Source organism: Schistosoma haematobium, chromosome 6 (assembly GCF_000699445.3).
Source record: "Schistosoma haematobium chromosome 6, whole genome shotgun sequence".
In the NCBI taxonomy this organism is placed as follows: Eukaryota; Metazoa; Platyhelminthes; class Trematoda; order Strigeidida; family Schistosomatidae; genus Schistosoma; species Schistosoma haematobium.
In genome coordinates, this window is record NC_067201.1 from 5,527,329 (window position 1) to 5,542,030 (window position 14,702).

At 31.2% G+C, this 14,702-nt stretch overlaps 1 protein-coding gene across 1 annotated transcript in view; it reads left to right on the forward strand.

The window, feature by feature from the left end:
- Nucleotides 1-14,702, forward strand: part of MS3_00008384 (uncharacterized protein) — a 72,077-nt gene that overhangs the window by 40,198 nt on the left and 17,177 nt on the right. Inside the window, exons 7-9 of the mRNA XM_051216736.1 lie at nt 1,002-1,073; nt 10,206-10,433; nt 12,214-12,318. Of these exons, the coding sequence (XP_051065338.1) occupies nt 1,002-1,073; nt 10,206-10,433; nt 12,214-12,318 (405 nt within the window). The remainder of the gene's footprint in view (nt 1-1,001; nt 1,074-10,205; nt 10,434-12,213; nt 12,319-14,702) is intronic.

Sequence of the window (14,702 nt, forward strand, 5' to 3'; positions counted from 1 at the left end):
ATTATTATTTAACAGTAACACGTCTAGTTTTATTGCACTTTTAATAATCTTTATAGGAAAAATATTATGCTGTAAGATGTTATTTATATACTTTCGTTCGATTTGCTTATCCTTTCCAGATGTTATAATCTTGTTTGCCCTTCTAAATAGATTTGGGGTTAGAAAGATTTTCGTACTGAATGAATGCACCGAATTGAAGTCGATAAAGCGACTTGAGTGCGTTGATTTTCAGTAGATGGCTAGATTTAGAGCTCCACTTAGATTTCTTTTAACTAAGCAATAAAAAATAATAGCTCACCGTGTTCATTTTCATTCTCATACGTCATTTGAATGTAACATGAGAGTGTATTGATCTATCCGTTTGCACCACAAATGTCACATTTCTTCATCCTTTACTATACACAGACACGCACTAATACACAAATATGCCTCATATAAATCACCTTGACCGGAATGACATGACATCGACTTGATCACACCTGTTTTTGCATGATCACACTTAATATTCTTGCTTTGCTCCTCTGTACCAGTTAAACTTGGGTTAATTTAATCTGGTTATTTCTTTATTTTCTGAAGAAGTGACTTATACTGATTTACGAAACGTCAGAAAATTTAAAAACTTAATTTTTCTACTCATTGGGATATTATATATATACGACTGTTCAGTACTATAAATGAACTCATCAAAAACAATTCTTTCACTGAATTCATTGTTTTTTATTCGATGGGTATTTTGATACGGATTTAATTTATCAATATAGAGGTTTCTAGAGGTTATTACTTTCATGAACCCATTTAAGTTCAATATTCATTAAAAGATTAGAAGTAGTGAATAAACACTTCTAAAAAACACTATATAATAGAGTCTCTGACTTTCCAATGATGTCTTATGTAAGTTTTTATTTAGTTACCCAAAAATGTATTTTCCAACTTTGAAAATGTGCCTAAAAAATACTTGATATTGATGATTTAATAAAAAAATTTTTGTTTTCATTTTATAGATAAAATAAATAATGTGAATAATTCACATTTAGATCAAACATTTACATTATGGAATAAAACGTATACAGGTGGTAAGTTGAGTTGTGGTTTTCTAATTGCTTAGGAATAGTTATGTTCAACTTTTAGTAATATTTATATTTAATTAGTAGATATTTTGTTGTGATAGGGGATCTTGAAAAAAAACACATCGAGAGTATCAAAGGCAAGAGAAAATGTAGAGTTACTTACTGACTCACTTATGCCTGTTACTCCTCGTGGAGGAGCATAGACCGCTCACCGCCACTCTCCTTTGTCCTAGGCAATACGTCCCAGCTTCTTCCAATTGTTATTCATCCTTTTCATATCTGCTTCTATTTCCTGACGAAATGTGCTCTTTAGCCTTTCTCTTTTCCGCTTCCCTTTAGGATTTCAAGTTAGCGCTTGTCTTGTGATGCAGTTTGATGATTTCCGTAATGTATGTCCTATCCATTTCAAAATGTAGAGTATATTAAGTTAGATAGGTTATAACTGCATAAAATGTGTTTATATTAACTAATGATAACAATCGTTACCAATTAATAGATGATAAGCTTCCTTTCAAAACTATTAATCAATCAAAATTAAGGAACTGATTGAGTAGAGAAGTAAGATAATGAATAATTGAATTCAGTTTTATTCTCAAACTAAATAATAAAAAAAACTTGAATCTTTTTTATAACTAGATGTTACAAGGATTCATAAAGATCTTTAAATGAAAAGGAATTTATATGCATTAGAAGCCAACTGATATTCCGATATCATCTTAATTAGTAATAATTACAATGAAAACAACAAAAAATGCATGAAACCAATTAAGGCATATTACAATCAACATCTTTTTTTAACATATATTGAAATCGTACTGATTTAAAAATGTTTTTCTTAATCGTCGGTATCTTCCATCTTTTAAATTCAACCAATAAAGCGGGTTTTTCATCACTTCAATTGATACAAATATATTTTTTATCTTTTGATCACATACAAGGTACTTGAATTTCAACGTATTTAACTTTTTTCCATTTTATAGTAGATACAAAGAAAGTATAACTACTAAGTGTAGTGTTTCAATTCTCTCTTTTCTAGTATTTAATGTCGGTATAATTTGTAAAACCTTTTATTGATAATGGTTGTTAAACATCAACAATTCGGTATTCATAATTATCGTTTTTGAAACAAATTAGAAACATATTTGATTAATTGTAATATTTTAGAGAAGTTGATAAATGGAAGGCTAAAACATTTGACCTGGATACTATATGTTTATCTGTTAAAATGTAATTGTACGCACAAATATAGCTAATTTTGGGAATAATGACAGAGAATGAGGCCTTTTTTAGTACCTAAATTACTAACATGATTAATAATCTAAAAATAAGTAATTATTTGTTTATTTAGTCAAAATGATATTGAAATCTACTTTGGAAAACAATATGTGTTTATACTTTCTATTACATACTTACTTACGCCTATTACTCCCAATGGAACATCGGTCGCCGACCAGCTTTCTTCACCCCACTCTGTTCTGGGCCTTCCCTTTCTAGTTCTTACCAGTTGTTGTTCACTCATTCTCATTTCTGTCTTCATTTCTTGGCGTAATGTGTTCTTTGGTCTTCCTCTCCTCCTCTGGCCTTGAGGATTCCAAGTGAGGGCTTGCTTTGTGATACAGTTGCGTGCTTTCTTCAATGTATGTTTTATCCACTTCCAGCACTTCTTTCTGATTTTTTCCTCCACTGAAATCGAGTTTGTTCTCTTCCACAATAAGTTGTTGCTGAAAAGGTTTGGCCAACGGACGAATGTATAATTGAAAGACTGAAGCTAAACATATTGACTTAAATAAATTATTGCTTTGAAGTTATTCATGGCTCAAACTGCGATGTGTCCAATTTTGTAAATAACTCGATACTGAGTGCATCATTATTTGATGTTATTTTGATTAGCAATCGTTTTAAAAGAACTATTTCTTTTCATGAGAATACAAACGACATCTTTTATTTTGTCCTACTACGAATTTAAATTCTCTTAACCATACAGTCTACATTATAAAAATTCTCATTCTGTACTACATTAAGGATATAAGGTTCTTAAACGATTGTCTCTACTCAACTGACATCTGTAGTTTAGTTGCTGATAACTACAGTATTCAACTGCATTTTAGTTCCAAACAGAAAACTATAAACATAACAGCAAATAATTTTGTTGTAAAATTTTTGATATACGGAGAATTTATCAACGAATTTGTGTTTATTGCACTCAATGTTGGGAAGATAAAGACAAACTGTAATAGCTGTACTCTAATGCATCTCCTCTAACTGATATTAGATCTAAACTGATAGGCGGCAATAATATTAGGATGAATTAACACTTGTACACTTATGACAATTATTAAATTATGAAATGTATGAAAGAGACATAAATAAATAGCTAGAATATAAAATAATACTTGAACTGAATAAAATGCGTAATATTGGGACAAAAATATTAGATTTTACCTTATAGAACTGAAGAGATCAACTATTTTTGATGTTTTACTACTTGAAATCATCGTATTATTTTGTAAATACGGTCTCTTGTAATTTACAGGTCATAGTTGTAGAGATTGTTGAATTTCTTCTAAATCATGAGCCGATCAATGTTAGACTACCATTAAAAACCTGGAAGCACTAGATGACCATTGTCTTATAGTATGAGACTCCTTAGTAATACATAGTGTTAAGCCATGATTATTGGAGTTTAACCGTGTAGTTTGTGGAACGGTTACCCACCGGAGACAATGGAAGATTGCGGTGCGACGTCGTGAATTGGTCGAAGTCAGATATCAACTCTGTTTGGTTAAATATTCCCAAACGAGGCCAAAGGTCCTGGTTTAAGGCCCCAGGTGCGGGGTCGTGAATAAAGACTGCTGAGGAATCCCGCACTAAGATGAAACGGTCGTCCAGTGTTTCCTGGTTTTCAACAGTAGTTTAATATTTTAATTTTATCAATTTTTCATTCAAGATTATTTAGTTACAGTTTGCATTATTGCGTAAATTTAGCTAAACTATCGATGACAATAATATAGACTACATAGCTGGTTTATCCCAGTGTAACATCAATAATCAAATTCAGAAACAATTGGAGTACTTCCTTTAAAACATGTAGATTTACATTCCAACTCACGAAACTAGCTAATCATCATCTATAAGATTGTGGTTGGAGGAAGTTAACAAGAAATCCTGGATCTAAGTTTCGTGCTACTTGGCATTCGTCAGCAAAGTATACCTGTAATCTTGAGGGAACCGATGCTTCCTGATAGATTCGATCCCATGTCACCCAGCTTCACGGTTAGAGAAGTTACCATTGAAGAAATATTTTCGCAAATATATATATAAACTTTTGAAAAGTTAGCTGAAATTATAAACATTTATTTATTATTCATAATAAATAAATTCTAACAACCATTTCAATATTATTCACTATTCAAGTTAGAATATCTCATTATAATAAACTTATTATTCATATTAGGTTGATAATTTGAAGTGTAATTAACCAAAATATCATCAATAAATGATTCTGATATTATTAAGACATGAAATGAAAAGTCATTCTTATTCATAATAATATAGACCTTTATGTTATATATGCTATACACCTTATACTGAATGCATTCATACTATAATGATAATAATAATCAGTACTATTATTATTGTTCCGGTTATTGGAATGTAAAACATCATTGCATTTCAATGATAAATACACATTACTATTTATATAAGAATAGAAATGACAATAAATAACTTAAATGCTTAGGAATGTTTACCATTAATTAATATTCATTTTATATTTAATATACTTCTGACAGGGATATGAACATGTTGTAATAGGACTTATGCATATATATATATATATATATATATATATATATATATATATAAATGATGACTACAGTAGTTATTTGACAGTCAACATCATAGAAATGAAATAATTTCATAATGATAATTTATTGTTTCAGACTCTTTGTGAATATCTAAAGTATTTACTTCTTTCAATATTGTATTCTTCTTATTTAATATAATGTTATTTATATTTAGTAGTAAACAACTGTCTATAGAGATATTTGATATATTGTTTATATGTAAATATTTGTTGTATCCAAGTAGTAGTAGTAGTAATAATAGTAACAGTAATAGTAATCGAAGCGAATGATTCAATGTTGAGTATGTTTACTTGTATATGATACATACTTGAATTGAATTGTCTCTTTTAAGTGTAAACAAAACAATTTTTGTCATGAATGTTTGTCATATATGTTAACAGAAAAAAATCTGATTTTAGGATATACATATTATGTTATTGTATCATAAAACTTTTATTTCAAAAAGAAAAAGAATATTTATTAGAACAATAGTGAACTGTTTCAGGGGAATTTCAATATTCATAGGTTGGTTGATTTGTGATATTTTATTCGGTATCGACTAATTGTATGTAACACAATAAATGATCTATTTCATTGATGAATCTCGAACAGTATAAACTGAGTTTCTTTTAGCTCATGTCTGGTTTAAACTTAACAGATGAGTATAATTTAACGAAGATTTTTACGGTTATTAAGATTCAGCACACTGAATTATCTCTAATACATCCTGTAATCAACTTAATATTTATGTATAAAAACATGTTTAATAACTTAATAAACGATCTATATGTACTCAATTTTACATGTTACCATCAGTTGTGTTTATAGATTTAAATGTATGTTATAAAGAGTTTTTATCAGTGTGAAAAAAAAAGATATTATTCTGAATATTTTGAATATATTTTATACACCATTCTATCAGTAAACTCAAGAACTTTGCGAAGCTTAATTCGAATATAACACATCAGGTTGATCCTTGAGATTTTTCAATATGAATAATGAACAAACAACTTATATTCCAAAAAAAGGCGTAAGAGACGTGACTGTGTTTTAAAGAAAACAGCTAGAAATCCTTTTTGACTTAATAACCTAAGGGGTTTTATAAATATCCCTGTTCAGAGTCTCTAGAAATACAAAGGTAAAACACATCAGGAAATGCTTCACACAATCATTATTGAGTAGAAACTTATCAGAAACATCGACAAAATTAAGAATAACATTTATGATTGAGATATCATCATTATTAAATTTAGAATATTTTCAGAAAGTTCTAGAGCAACTGGATTACATGCAACTTCAGAAACACACTCGATTTTCTGTTTGTATCCAATGTTGAAGAAGAGCTCTTACTCACAATTCACACTTTTTCTCATTTATTTGAGTTGAAGTGTAGAAATAGTGTGGGTTTGTAGGAAGTGGATACGAAGTCAGTAACATGGCAGGTTGTCATATATGACACATTAACAATTTTTTATTTACTCTCATTACTTTTCTAAATGCCCTGATGTGGCCAAGAGTGGGGAGAGTCCACTCTCCCTCTCGAAATACTCTCACATGGCCACGCGTATACAGCCTCTGCCAGGGAAGTCCTACTCACTGCCTTCTCGTCAAGGGGGTGTTGTTTACAAAAATGACAGGACGAAAAGCGAATATCCGGCGCTTTAACCGGATTCCAAACCAATGGTGCACATGGGCTCCAGTATCCTAAAGGAACAAATGGTGCATGAACCAATTGTTGGTCACCGGCTACCATGGGACCGCATGTCCTTACGATGCTCCACTACCTTGTGAATCAGACCTTCATGTCGAAGGCTCGACTTGAGGCCGCCTAAAACAACCACCTGCTTCGGTTAGGGCACCCGGGCAGTATCACAGCCCTCACACATATCAAATGAAATTTGTGTGGAGCATATGTATTTGGTGCCTCCTTTTACCAATATCTATGTGTTAAAATAAATAAATAAATAAATATTTTTTCACACTATGCTGATGTTTGTTCATAATAAACTTCAAATAAAATCCATGTATAACATTAATGAGGAAGAATGTATTTGTAAAATCTCAGCGAAATGAATTTAAAGTTAATCCGTGTATTTAGTTATATTCAATAATTTTGATTATAATTATTTGAAAGAGCTTGGATCAGATTCCCAGGTGAAACGTTGAATTTACTTCAAATTCATTCTCTGAGAGTTTACTAATGCATTCTTCCTCCTTAATGTCTTATATAAACTCGGCGTTCAAGTACTATGAAACGAGAGTTCTTACAAAAACTCATTTATGTTAGAATTTTCAATTCTCAGTTGTAGTTATAATCTTGAAACATTACAATTTGTCTAAACAACTGATTTAATCCTATCAAAATGAAATGAATCCTTATTATCCTTACCATTTAAAAATTTTTTAAAGTAATAATTATTCTTAAAGGAATACTGAACATGTTCCATATATCATTCTATCAAGAAAATTAAGAACCTTGAGAAGCCTAATTAGAATATAACACACACCAGGTTGAATCTTCAAACCTTCTTAATTTGAATGATGAAAAAACAACTTCTAAAGTTCTGAAATATGATGTTAGAAACATAATGAATGTGTTTCAAAGAAGATAACTAAAAGTCCTTCCTTGACTTGATGACAAAAGATCCATTTCATGACATTATTCAATAATATAAAAAACGTGGTTTACAATGCATAAAGTTTGATTGCATAAACGTGTATTACAATAGTGAATTTTTGGAAATTATTATTTTCACAATGGATTTTCAAGCATGTCAATCAGATGATAGAATTCATAAGTGAATACATTCTTGTACAGTAATAATGAATTACATATTAATTTCAATAGGATTTTCAATTATGTCATTACACATAAGTGTAGTTATTGTAAACATATTAATTAGATGATATATACTTTGAGAGAAAAATAAATCACTTCACTTTTAAATTAAGTTTTCTCTGTAGTAACTAAATACAAAAAAAAAAATTAGTCATGTAGGCAATTGAAATCACAACTCAAAACAAAATTTAAACAAACTTAATTTTCAATCAAAGATGAATAATGGTTAGCAGTAGAATCCATGATGCGCGCCACGTCGTCTTATTTGGGGCTCGTCAGCCGGATGAACCTGCATCGCAGAGTTGATGCTCACTCCGGGCCCGAATCCGGTACCGTTCGTTTCAAACGCTATGGCGTTATCCACTTAGCTACTGAGTCCTGAATTAAGGCTAATATCGAGGCAATCCGCACAGGATGCACATATTCCAACATGAGACTGATCAATTACAGTCCTAAATAACAATGAGAAGATACAAGTAAAACAACACCAAATGGATTTTAATTTAATTTTGTTTATTTGTTAAATTCGTGAGTTGATCTAATCTAGAACAGCATTAAAAACCTGAAAGCACTGGACGACCATTTCATCCTAGTATGAGACGTGAGCAGTGAGCATCCACAAACGCGAACCCATAACCTTTCGTTTCACGTGTGAACGTTTGACCTCTAGACCACTGATTATAAAAAAAATTATTGACGAATATAATGAACATCCATAATTTATTAATTATTTGAGTTTTCAGATAAGTAAAATAATCCATTGTGTCATTGAAAAGAAATAAAGAGAATTCAGTGAAGAAACTTCCGTCTTCGACAAAATCGTTTACTTAAGTTTAACATTCATATTCATAGTTGTATGGTAGATATATGTCTATAGAAGGGTAGATAAGGTTGAATTATAAGGTGATTCAAGACTCCAATAATCTATTCTTCTCTAACCTACTGATTATTACGTAACCTCAGTGGATAATTGGAGTCTCGAATTATATATATATATATATATTTATATACCATACTGTTGGGTCGGCTTCCGGAGAACTTCAACGGAGCCTCCAGAGGCCCAAAAAGGAGCCGAAGGGCCCTAGCTAATCAGAGTATGATGGAACGTTCGAGAATTCCAGCGTGGCGTGCTACCATTGGTCGGTAGCATAATATGACGTTAACGGATTGGCTGAAATATGATGTTGATTTAACAGACGCCAACATCTATAAATACCCTTGATTTTCTGTACAAAAACGAACCTTGGGATGAAGTGTTTTCTCTCATACTTGTGTCTTCTTTCTGGAGTTCAAGTCTCTGTGTAGTTCTAGTCTGCGGGTTACGGGAATAGCTTAGGATTCGTATATAGCGTTCAACCTACACGACTTATCACATACAATTATGAATACAAGTTTACAGATGAAGTAAATGAATTCATCGCCTTGAAAACTTTCTTCGCTGAATTCTAATTTTATTTAAGCCTTCTAAAAGTGTATAGATCTAGAAATGAATACTAAATTTTAGTGTTCCTAATTACTTGACTGATCGAATTTATTTATATTTATTTATTTTCTTATACTTAACACTCTACTCTATGTCGTTGAACAAGATGGTAATATTTATGTTTAAGTGAATTGTGCCCAACTGAAAATAGTGGGATTTTGAATACGACCACTGATTTTGCGGAACTACTTTCAAGATGATTCATACGAGTTTTTTTAATCCAAGTACTTTAAAAGTTTGTAAATACCCATGTTACGAATAGGCAGTTTGTAATTTCTCTTCTAAACGGAAATTATTATTTATATAGAATAAATTGAATCTGGCTTAAAGTGGAATCCAGGACGTTCACCTCGTATGGTTTGGAACTGATTAATTACATGTACCACTATCCTATAGTTAATATTCATTCTAGGAATTAAAACCAGTACTTTTCACTTCAAATGCTAATTCATCCTCCTTTTAGCTATGGAGTTAAGACAGCCACTCATTTATAAAACGGATATAAATTTTTACTAAATTTGTAGTGGTTTATCAATGGTTTTATTAAATCCCAGTCAAAATATCAACAACAAGCTAATTCAAACTATTACAAATTAAATTAGAAATTTCAACTGTTGAGATCATGAGTCAATTGAAGCTAGACCACCATAGAAAACCTGGAAGCACTGGACGGACATTCCGTTCTATTGCTGAGGAGTCCCACAATGAAACAAAACGGCCGTCTAATGCTTCCACGTTTTCCATGGTGGTCTAGCTTCAATTGACTCATAATGTCAACTGTTGAAATTACTACTATCTCCACAAAACCCCTTCTGATAAATTAGAAATTATTATCCACTAAACTTATCTAGAAATATATCAATGATAAATCTACTGATGAATGTATTCTCTTACTGATTTTGTACTAAATACAAAAGATATCATAGTTATACTGTAATTTCAATAAATTAATTTTCATTTATCTACCTTAGCTACATGTTCCAACTTACCATTTGTTCCAAATAAAGATCATGAAAATATTACAACACCTTTGAATTATAATCATGAAGCATTTAACAATTCATTGAACACTGACCATATTTCTACTTATAATCGTTTATGGTCAAAAACTCGTACTGTTCCAGCATGGCTTTTAATCATTGTTGTTCCATTGATTTCTATTAAATCACCTACATTTTTAAGTAAATTCAATGCACTTGGTGAGTAAATGTAAACATTCATTATTTGTTAGATGTTTAGATATTTTTTTTCTTACTTAAATGAATCTTTTTTCTTCATTATTATCAGTTTTAGTATAGAAAATGTAATCAAATTATAATTTGTGGATAAACTTTCGGCAAAGCCACAGTGACCATGTGAAAAGTCACCTACCTACTATGGTCTGAAGTGAGGTTTATAGATCATTTTGAGGAATTAAGATGAGTATTTAGAGTTAAAAGTTAGAGTTAAGAGTTTCATCACAAAATGACATCAGCTATGAATGCCAGAACTTTATTTAAGTATTCGGATGAATGAATTTTGCGCTAAAATTCAATACTTGTTATCTTAAGCCTAAATCATAGTCTCGTCGAAAATATTTTATCTAATATGTTAATATGATTATTCTAAAAAGCCAGTGTTGAACTTTTAGAAATAGTTTTATTGCAAGTCACTGCAAAGATTTGTAATAATATAAACTTGAATAAACATTTTAAAAAATAGAGTGTGTTTAAGCATATATGGATAGAGGGTAGCAGTCGAGTCCAGAATGCGTGTTATGTCCTATTCGGGACTAGTCAGCTAGATTTACCTGCATCCCAGATTTGATGTTCACTCCAGGACTCGAACCTAGTACCGTTCGCTTCAAACGTGAACATCAACTCTGAGATGTAAGTATATCTGGTTGATAAGTCCAGAATGGGACGAAACGCGCGTCCTGGATTCCACTGTTAGCCACTACCCAACTATGCTTAAAAAGCATGTGATTTAAGGCTATATCGATGCAATACGCATATTATACATATATACCAATAAGAGACTTATCAATTGCGGTGCCAAACATCATTGAGAAGATTCAAGTAAAAATTATCAAGTGAATAGAATGTGTTTGATATGCTTAATAGTAACCGTTGAGATTAGCAATTTGCATCTATTACTCAGACTGTTTTCACACTACAATTAACCGTTTGTCTGATTTACTGACTTAAAAATTAAGCTGTAAATTAGCAATTGATATTTTAACTTAAATATATTATCAGAAGGGGTTTCGTGGAGATTTTAGTAATTTTATAGTTGAATTCATGTATTGGTTAAAGCTAAGCGACAATGAAAAACCTGGAAGCACCTGGATATTTGTTTCGTTCTTGTATGGGACTCCTCAGCAGTGCACATACACGATCCTACCCCACGAGATTCGAACCCAGGGCCTGAAAATATTACTCATTCACTTTCACAAAGTATAATTTGTTCATCAAGAGTATTACGTTTCAACAGCAAGAAATGTTTTAACATAAACTATTTGACAAATATACTATACTAGGATATCGAAGATGAAATTTGATGGGCTGATATACTTTCAACTCATTATGAGAAGTTGTTTTTCCAAAATGCATCAAAAGTACTTTGATTTTCGTGATGTTAATCAATAAAGAGATTACATTTTTATGAAAATCTTTTTTAAGTCTCTTTCACAATGCTCTTAGATGTATTTATAACTTTAGCAGTCAATTACCTCTATTTTTTGCGAATAAGTGATTACAGATTTCCTAGTAACATAACTTTGAAGACAAGTGGTCTGATATCAATGTAAATGTGTGCATGTTATACCTAATTATTTGATTACAACACCAAAATATAGCGTTTCAACCATGTGTATTTGATTCAGGAGATTCCAACTGATAACTTGGCATGAAATCTATCCATTATTTTGTTTACAATTGTCATTGATTAGTTGTTTTTTCTCTCAGTAATATGTCATGATTATATTTAATATAACTTCAGGTACTATTTGTGTATTCTATCTGGTCATATTGGTTTGTTTGAAAGCTGGTCAATGGGGAATAAATATGGATTTTTCATCTAAACATCCTTATAGAATTGTACCCCGTGAGTTCATAAGATTAATTTATTTCATATTAATGATTTCATATTAGTGATTTATCATGGCATCATAATTATTATTAATAACTTGAAGAGATTCACTATAGGTAAAAGTATAAATTATCTTCATAAAAAAAAGGTTTATTCCCGAAAACACTATAAAAACGGAAGCTATTACTTTGTTTAAAGTATAAAGAATTAATTTCTATATGGTTCTTCAAAGTATTCAAAAAGATCTTTGATAACCTGTTAAATAAATGTTGAATATTTCTGTGATATGAAGCTTTGATTTCATGAAATATGACTGTGTGTTTGGTACTAATGTATTTTGTATATTTTCATAAATATATAACACGGAAAGAAATTACATATTTAATAGTCAGTAAGTTGTGTGCCTATTTTTCCACACTCACTGTTCGATACACCAAGCTTTTTTTTCATTATTCATATCCGCCATACAATTACCTGAATAACCTCTGAAGATATGTTCATGAGTGTAGAAAAGAAAGTGAATAACCTTTTTAAACCAAAGTGTTGTTTTGGTGTAGAGTGACGCTTGCTAATTCATGAATTTGAATATGTCAAAGCTATAGCATATTTGTAATCCTTTCTTTACATCTCAATATAACATAAGGCAACGTGTTCTTCAAAAACAGTGAGAATCACTAGATAGCTATTCTGTTCATGAACAATATTTTATTAACCTAACAATATTGAATAGTAATGAATAAGAATTCTCTTTTAGAAAAAAATTAAACTTGAGTTTTTCCAAACAAATTTTGGCTATTAAAATGGTAATTATGATTGTAAACATCTTAGTGATTGGAAGCAAAAATAATTTCTACCTTCCGTTTGATAGCATGACTTGAACTTTTATCCCCTGAAGAAACTCGAAATAGATTGCTGTGTCAAACGTTGGAGTTGCTTTCAACTTCAGCTGATCAGAATTTTAAAAATATAATATAATTTAAATGTTTGTTAAAAACTAAACATCCATCAACTATGAAATTATTAACTTAAGTGAAGATGAAAATTTTTTTAGAATGACTTGACTGTATAGGTGATCATAGTAACCAAGTGACGTAATCATGAATGAAGACAAAGGTATATAATAGTACTTTTACAGTTGGTCGGTCATGTTGACGAATCCAAAAATGTGCCTCACTATATTTTTCAGAAGTTTAGTAAACATCAGAAAAGACTTCACTTGATCATTATTCAGTAGAATTTTTTTAGAAACATCGACAAAATGAAGAATCACACATAATGTTTATGATTAAGATATCACCATCAGAAAGTTCCAGAGCAATTGAATTACATGCAACTTCAGAAGCATACTCGATCTTATGTTTGTATCCAATGTTGAAGAAGAGCTCTTACTCACAATTCACGCTTTTTTTCATTTATTTGAGTTGAAGTGTAGAAGTAGTGCCTTTTTAGCGAATGCAATCTAGCATAAAACATAGGTTTACTTCCAGTTACTTTCAACTACTTTATATCTATTATGATTTCACTACTCTTTATTATGTCAGTCAGTTTGGCTTTTGTCAAATTACGTCATGTATAGAAAGGGCGAGATATCCGTCTATCAATTGAGGGACGAGTATACTGTGTGGCAGTTCGTTCTGTTTTACTATACGGTTGCGAAACATGGCCTTTAAGAGTAAAAGAAATGCATAAGCTAATAGTACTTGATCGCAGATGCCTTAGAAATATTGCTCCCATCTGCTGGGATCGCCGGGTAAGTAATAGTGAGGTTAGATGCAAGGCATTAGGGAATGATGGTAAATCAGTTGATAAGATTGTGAATCTTCATCGACTGAGATTGTTGGGCCACGTGTTATGTATGCCCGAACACCGATTACCAAAACGCTCAATGCTGGTTAATATTGGAGACAGTTGGAAGAAAGTTAGGCGTGGCTAAACCAAAACGTGGCATCAGTGCTTGAAGTCACTAACTTCTAGTCTGAGCCATGTTGATAGATGCAGACTACTTGGTTGGGGTCCGCGTGACTATCGTAACCAATGGTTAGAGACTCTTGATGACATGGTTCAGAATCGATCACAATGGTGTCGGTGTATACACTCTTTGTCTTCTATTAAACTATGACATTAAAATGGCTTCATTTTTTTCTTTCTACGAACTAATTCTTTCTTCCTGCATTATGGCCTTATATACAATCTTTCTTTTATATATTACCACTATTGACTTAACCACTCCTATGAATTCAGTGTTGACCTTGTTGTGCTATGCGGTATGTCAACTTGGACCGATGCACATATGTGCCTGGTCTTATGTTATAGCTGACTGACTGAATAAATTTTTTTGTTGATTTAAACATACATACTCACATACACACATTTCATCAAACGAGTAGTTGACTTGTAAA